Here is an 8,076-nt window from a genome sequence, read left to right as displayed (position 1 = left end):
GAGCCAGTTGACATGTACAATCTGGCACTGGAGTATATCTGGAATAACTGGGAACTAGTTAAAAGCCACTCAACCCTCTCTGATGACAGCGAATCAGAAATTAGAGATGTTAATACAGAGGATGGCAGAGCAGGTGGTTTGATTATGAGGCGCACAATTAAATTATACAGGAGGGTTTGTCATTAGACCCGAGCAGGCAGAAATGACATTAGTGCGGTGCAGGCTTGAGTGATGGACTAAATGGTTACACTGATGATCAAATCAATCCCGCTGGTCTGGTTTCACCTGAACAGAATTTTTCGTTGCGACTCAGTAATTCCAACTTAATTAGTTTCATGCTGGCACGCAGTGCTGCGAAAAAGTATTTGCCCACTTTCAGATTTCTTAGTTTTTTGTATATATGCCACATTTACATGTTTCAGATCATCAAATTCATTTCGATATTGGATAAAAAATAAAAAAAAACCTACAAAAACACAAAATGCAGTTTTTAAATGATGATTTCATGTATTAAGGGAAAAAAGTTACCCAAACCTACTTGTCCCTATGTGACAAAGTAGTTGCCCCTAAACCTGATAACTGGTTGCGCCAGTTATGGCAGCAAGAATTGCAATCAAGTGTTCAAGTAACTGGCAACGAGTCTTTCATAATTATGTGGAGGAATTTTGTCCCACTTTTCTTTGCAGAATTGCTTTAATTCAGTCACTGTGGAGAGTTTTCAAACACGAGGGGCGTGTTTAAGGTTTGTGTCTTAATCTGATTTAATTCTGGACTTCCTGACTTTTCTTTTTTGAGCCATCCAGAGTTCGATTTCCAGTAAGTCGTCCAAGTCCTGAAGCAGCAAAGCAGCCTCAGACCATCATGCTACCACCACCATGTTTGACTGGTGATATAATGTTCTTTTTATGAAATGCTGTGTTAATTTTACACCACATGTACCAGGACTCAGTTTCCAAAGTATTTTCCCAGAGGATCATCAAGATTTTTTTGTCATTTTCGCTCAGTCTCTTTCTTATTGTTGGATTATAAACTCTGACCTTAACTGGTTGAAGTGAGGCCTGCACTTCTTTAATGTTGTTCTGGGATCTTTTGTGACCTCGTGGATGAGTCGTTGATGCACTCTGGGAGTGTCTCTGATGGGCCACTTTTCCAAGTCTTTTTCTCTATTTGTGTATAATGGCTCTCACTGTAATTCACTGGAGTCCCAAAGCCTTAGAAATGACTTTGTCACCCTTTCCAGATGATAGAGGTCACTGACTTTGTTTTCTGAGCTGCTTCTTTAGATTGTGAGATGATGCGTTTGAGGATCTTTTAACCTGCTTCGCTTTTGTCAGACAGGTTCTACTTGCGTTAGATTTGCGATTTCCCTGAGTTATCACAGTTAATCACTGTATTTGGCAACTTCACCCCTTTTATCCAGAAACCAATAGCAGACTGACCCCAAATTATTGTGGTCACAATGCATCATATCCCCCCCAGTGTAGCTGTAGGATAATCATTTGGAGTCATTGTTGTATGGACGTGGAACCTCTCGGTGTGCGCTGGGCTTGTTTAGCACATACCGTCGATCAGACGTGCATCTGGTGGTTCTTTGTGTTCCCCGACCTGCTCCTGAGATTGTAAGAGACGGCACAGCGAACGAACTTGCTGAGAAAGCTGCTGCTGTCGGGCAATCTTGTTGCTGTGGGTGTGCTAGTCTAGGCAACATGCCAAAATAACATGAATGTCAGCAAGTGTTTGCAGGCTCTATTTTTCATTTTCTATTGCAAAATAATACTCCTTAGAATACAATTTAGATGTATCCTTAAGATATAATTATAAATATTCAATTATTGAAATTGTAACTTTTAATATAATAACTTAATTTATTTGCATCTCTACTGATTTCCATGGATCCACTGTTCTAATTTCTTGAAGTCCATGGTGCCATCTTTACATTACAAATCAAATATATTCAGTTGTTAATCAAATATGAGGGGAAAAAAATATAAAAGTGTCAGAAATGAAAAGCTACAACCAATAAATGTTTTTATATTTTCTAGAAATCTAGAAACTGATAAATGGCTAAAACCGATCACCATTTATCGACAACTGATTGATAATTGCATAAATCTATAGCTTCATTAGACATATCTATTCTTTATCTATTCTTCATTAGGCTGCTGTGTTCATGTCAAACCTCTGAAAAACAAAACAAATCAGGAATTTAAGAAAAAAAATGCTTTTATTTATTGATTTTTTTTTTTTTTTTTTTTTTTTACATCTTTAAAAAGCAAAACCTTAAAGCACAAAGATTTACTCTGTATATAAACACCTCTCTTCATTGGACTAAAAAAATGGTAGCATTTGCACATTGTGCTTCGGTTGCAAAGTCTGTACAACAACTCTGGGTCTCTCGTAGTGTCACGACCCCAGTAAACATTTTATTGCATAAATCACATTTGACCTCAGTGGCCATTTGCTGACGTGTTGAAACAAGGAGTGTAGAGACAGAGGAGAGGGTACCACTGAAATGAGGAGAAAGAAGCTCTCATACCTGTTACACAGTGAATAACAATAGCAGCTTTCTTAATGAAGGCGTTGCACATTGTCCTGAAAAGGAAAAAAGTAATCCATAAAAGAGAAATACAACTAAACTCATGTGACGATAATCGACAGTTGTGCTTTTGTCTAACTAGAAAAACTCTTATTCCTCTGCAGAGGAAAAAAAGAAATAAAATTAAATAAAATAAAAAAAACTCAAGGAGAACCTGCAGCTATTGGCTCATTTCCCTTTAAACAGTAGCTTACTAAACACTAATCTCTAGTTGCACACAACCCCTTTTACAATAAGCATTTACATATCTACTCAACCTACATCTGAAAAAGTAGCATTTCTCAAAAGGCAGTGTCTCTCCATGACATCTCCAAGGAGACTTTACATCATTAAAATGCTGAATGGAAGTCGGTTTTTGCACAAAAATATACAAATACACCTCGAATCAATGACTTTGGTATAAACAACATGGAGCTCGTTATTCTCACACAAAGACTTCTACTCCTGAACGTTACCCCCCCCCCCCTCCCCACCCCCGCCCTCAACGGACATATTTCTGCTCGTCGTGTATAAATTATGCAAGTGTTTACAGGAAGAAAAAGCCAACAGGAAGTAAAGAAAACTAGAATCAGCAAAAACAACAACAACAACAAAAAGAAAAACCCTAACAGATTACCCAAAGATCTCAAACATCTTTTATGGTATAAACATTCCCACAACCTATAAAGGAGAAAAATGAATAAAAATGAATATAATCATCATTAAAAAAAAAGATTGATGGAAAATAAATGTTAAAAGTTATAAGGTTTCCTCTTTATTGGACACAGTTGTAATTTTTCAATTATAAAACAAGAGTACAAAAACAATAAATGACAAAGCAGGGTTATATAACAAATAGATTAGAGACATGCTTACACATTAGAACCATTATTTTGAGAACCAAACGTTTTTTTGTGATTAAACTTGATGTTTAAAAATGTGCATTATTGTGTTCTGCTTTTCTACTGAAGTCAGGATTTGTTAATCAGTTTGGAAAAAGGGAACTTGGATGTATTTTTGTCCTGCCAGTGCAAACTCAAACAACCTGAAACGCTGGCTTTGTGGGAAAACGATTTTTGTCTCAAAAAACTGGCGTTATATATATATATTTTTAAACAGGATTCAGAAGAAACCAATCTGCAGCTTCTTTAAATCTTCAAAGCTGGATCAATGAAAGCCTCATTGCTGCTGAGGGCTCCGCTTTGTGTTGTTTGTGAGTACGACGCCGGTGAACGCTGACTCATCCGTGAGCAGCGACTGTACCGTGAACAGGCTCTCCAGCCTATTAGCCGGGTGAATTGTTAGAGCACAGGCAGGCCTCTTTCTCTGCGCTCGGCGGTCAACAGGGCAGCGCTCAGATTAAAAGCGCCGAGTTCATGCACTCGCAGCGGCTGAGAGGAGCAACGAGAGCCTGCTGGGACCGAGCCTTTGCATGCTCGTCAGGAATTTACCTCCAGCTTTAGTACTTCCTGGCATTGTCTATTTAAATGGTGTGAATTAACATTGTAGTGAGATGCAGCTGTGCTTCTGCTGCCCACGTTCATCTCCTCCAATACACAACAGAGACATCTACACCACCTACGCTTATACCCCGCAATTATCATGTTCCAAGTATGAGTTACAGAAGAAAGGCTTTTCAGACGAGTTCCCGAGTAAACAACGAGCTGAAAAGGTCAAAAAGGAGGAGGGGAACGAGGGGGGTGGGCACAAGAATGAATTAAAATGTGGCTACGACTGACGGTGCTGATATTCACACCAAGCAAAAAACACAGATCTGAAATTATAACAATGACGTGGGGAGCTGGAGTTTGGCATTTAAAGTTTCACATTAGTATCACCTTTTAACTGATGCCTCTTGGTTAATCTAGTATTAAATGTTTAGCCTCGTTCAGGCCTGCGATCACGCGTGTAAGTAGGAAACACAGTTTTTCCTTTTGAAACAAAACTTTAGATTGTGCAGCTGAAAAGAAGCGAGCATTTATCCTGGTCTTAAATTCAGCCAGCTGGGATTTCTCACATGGGACACACATGTGTTAATAAACACGCTGAACTCAAAGTTAATCATATGTGAAGTTGCAACCTTGAACAAAAACGGTTACACGGTGGTATCACTGCCTGACCATCGGATACAGGTAGCAACATTACAGAAGCTACAGCTAATTATGATAACTTCCTCATTTTTAAGCATTATTGCAGGGCTGCATTGATTTATCTCAGTGAATACCACAGGAACAATCACATTGCTACTGAGAACGAGCTCGATTATTACTCAGAGCAGCTTTCAAGCAGCTTAACAGACGCCTCACATTTACTTTAGAGGGGAAAAGATAAATCTACTAAAGACATAATACTATAATTATTGGCTAACATTAATCTGTGTTTAGACAGAATCATAAAACGTTTGATTTTCTAGCATTTCCACAAAGGGATGAATTCTCTAATAAACATCTCTAACCAAACATTAAATGTGAGACACTTAAAAAAAAAGTCCTGCGTTGTAATTTAAAACTGTTTAGTATTGAAGGGTTTGCATTAAAAATGTTGTTGTGGTGAAATATTCGAATGCTTCTTATATATTGAAAAGATGCGCTTTTTTGTTTTTTGGCAACGTTCTCCTTCAAATAATTTATAATATATTCTGTTATATACAGTTTGTTTTAATAAACTTTAATCTGAAATGACGTTAAAAAAAATACAATTGCAGAAGAAAAATGTGCTGGATGCATCGAAGAATGTCTGAAATGTGATTCACAGAGTTTTTAATCTTTCACCAATGTCATATATTCTTTTTAAAAACGCACACACACACACGCACGAACACATACACACTTTCTTCCTGAATGCAGACACTCTCACTTTGAAATGAGGTTTGTGCATAACTACAAACACTAACTCAAGAGGTGAAGGAAAAGAAAAGAAACAGGGAGAGGAGAGCTACAGTGGATGTTGCAGAAATTAAAAAACCTGCAACAGAGCACACGAGAGAGTATTGAGAGCTTCAGCTGATTAAACTCATACTTCAGATTTTGGACTTCAACCAGATCGAGGACGTGCACGCGAGCATAGGCCGCTCATTCATTCCTTCAGTCGCACAGAATATATCGATCTTCTTCTCATCTCAGCCTTTATAGTGTGTGGGTTGGAGTTTAGTCTAATTGTGCTTGGCACGAATCCCCTTTAAGTAGGTTTTCCAGCGCTTGACCACATCCTTGAAGATGGGGGAGTTGTCTATGGATGCCAGCAGCTGTAGCTGATTAATGTGTGTGGTGTGATAGTCCCAGCGAGCCAAGTTGGGCGCAGTGCCCAACATGAAGTGACGCAGGTCATAAATGCTCCCAGACCCGGTGTCAAAGAGCGGCAGCATGGCCTTCAGCGACTCCATGCCGCGGCTGAACAGCTGCCCTGCCTCCCTGCCGAGCTTCTCTCCAGCTGTCTCAGTCAAGTCGTAGAGCCCCAGCAGGGAGTAGATGAAGCCGTTGAGCACAAAGGAGCTGGGTGTGGTGGGGTATTCTTCATACCAGTCATACTTGTTCATGAACACAGCTTTGACCCCATGCTGTGCTGAAGGCACCTTATAAGGTCCTACTGCCTTCAGGGCAGCGTTGAGGTACGCCTGGTCCTTGGTGAGGAGGTAGGCTCTCACAAGGGTGGACATGGCCTGGCCCTGAGCCATGGCCGAGTACCAGCCGGGCTCCAGAGGTCTGAAGCCTTCGCCTAGTTTACGGGTGACCATGATAGGCCATCCGCCTCGCTCGTCCTGGTTGCGCAGCAGCCAGTCGCTGGCGGCAAAGAAGGCGGCCATGTGCGCAGTGGTGGAGATGGTGATGTTGTCAACAAATCCACGCCCATGCAGGACTAATCGCACCACACGTCTGGGCATAATCTGAAAAGAGACAGTAGATGAAGGGAGTTAGGACTTGGCATTCATGAGTTCAACACACTGCAGATTTAGTCTTCATAAAGCCAAATAATAACAGTATTTAGTTCACATACATGGAGTTAAATCTAACACAAAGAAACCCTCTGACACAATACAAGTGGCAAAGACTTGTAAGTAGCTTTGATAATGAAAAGCATACATCACCATAAATGTAACTATACTTCCTTAATGGACTGTTTTCTATAAAATGTGAGAAAGTAGTGAAAAATGTACAAAAAGTACATTAAAAAGGTTTTTTTGTGGAACTTTTGCTTTTAAAATGAGAGCTGCCAGTTCAACTAATCAACTAATTATCCCAGCTGCAAGTGCATCGTCACTAGACCACAAATATTTGAGCAGAGGTGCTTTTTGAACCAGCGCTTTGAGTTGAACGGACCTTTGTGGCCTTAACAGCCTTTGTGTTGGACAGCCCGACGCCCTTCCTGAGGTCGGTGAGCAGATCCCGGGTCAGAGTGCTCCAAGCGGTTCGCGGTCCAATCCCGTAGGTGATGTCACGCTCTCTGAAGGCGATGAGCTGTGTGCTGGTCACGTAGTGGATTGTGAAGGGAGGGCCCTTCTCTGTGGTTTCAAGGATTACAGACACACTGCCGTTGGAGATAAACTTGAGGTCCAAGCTGAGGATGAAGTCTTTGGAGTTGCCCATCTGGAGGGACACGCCTTCGGAGGAGTCTGTGGTAATGGGAAGTGAGTGGGGTGGGTGCAGCAGATAAATAAGTCAAAATTGCGGGAGAAAAAACATTTATTCAAAGACACTTGGTCTCATTTGACTGACTTCTTTAAGAACTTGATGATTACTGGCTGATAACGTGCTATTTTTAGTTTACTGGAAGCTTTTTAAATCCGAGTCTGTCTCTTAATACACTCCTCTGGTGGTCTGTTTATATAATGGCTCATCTTTTTTTTCCCTTTTTTAATACTCTCAATGATCAATCACAATGAGCCTACTTTAGAATCAATCACTGGTCAGAAGCTTAACATTTTAACTACCCTGGATTTTGTATTATTACCCATGTGATGTTCCTTGCTGTTTGTGTGTGTGTGAGAGAGAGTGCACACACACACACACACACACACACACACACACACACACACACACACACGAGCTTCTCCTGGGATGTGCAGTACGGCTGTGTCTCTGCACACTGAGCTTAATAAGGAGGACAGAGAGGAGAGAGAAGACAGTGTGGAAAGGAATAGAGGAGCAGTATGAGGGAACAACAGAGTGAAAGAAGAAGTTGATATACTGCAACTTCTCTATTTGCATCCCCGCATCTCCTCCAGTCAGAGCTTAAGTAGAAACTCGGATGATTTTTACTTTCCACACTGCCACCTCTGACACTGGATCACCTTTGTGTCACTATAGTTCAGCTCCGACTTCATTTCAAGACCCCGAAGCAGCGAGCGGTTCAAGAATGATCTCTGCTTTTGCCTTACTCTTTGGTGTGCACAGCAGAAAAACAACAAAAAAAACGAGGAGAATGTTTTCTAATCGAGGCTCCTCCAAGGATAAAGAAGAGAAAGGGTCAAAAAGTCAAGGAAAAGGAGAGTAATGGAGTGATGG

At 40.7% G+C, this 8,076-nt stretch overlaps 1 protein-coding gene across 1 annotated transcript in view; it reads right to left on the bottom strand.

Moving 5' to 3' along the window:
- Positions 1–2,237: 2,237 nt before the first annotated feature.
- Positions 2,238–8,076, bottom strand: part of glceb (glucuronic acid epimerase b) — a 61,949-nt gene continuing 56,110 nt past the window's right edge. Inside the window, exons 5-6 of the mRNA XM_080885703.1 lie at positions 6,892–7,184; positions 2,238–6,458 (exon numbers count right to left, since the gene is read on the bottom strand). Of these exons, the coding sequence (XP_080741829.1) occupies positions 5,727–6,458; positions 6,892–7,184 (1,025 nt within the window). The 3' untranslated portion in view covers positions 2,238–5,726. The remainder of the gene's footprint in view (positions 6,459–6,891; positions 7,185–8,076) is intronic.

Source organism: Rhamphochromis sp. 'chilingali' (genome assembly GCF_963969265.1).
Source record: "Rhamphochromis sp. 'chilingali' genome assembly, chromosome: 6".
Lineage (NCBI taxonomy): Eukaryota > Metazoa > Chordata > Actinopteri > Cichliformes > Cichlidae > Rhamphochromis > Rhamphochromis sp. 'chilingali'.
Note: the sequence above shows the minus strand (reverse complement) of the source record. Positions and strands in the feature narration are given on the sequence as shown.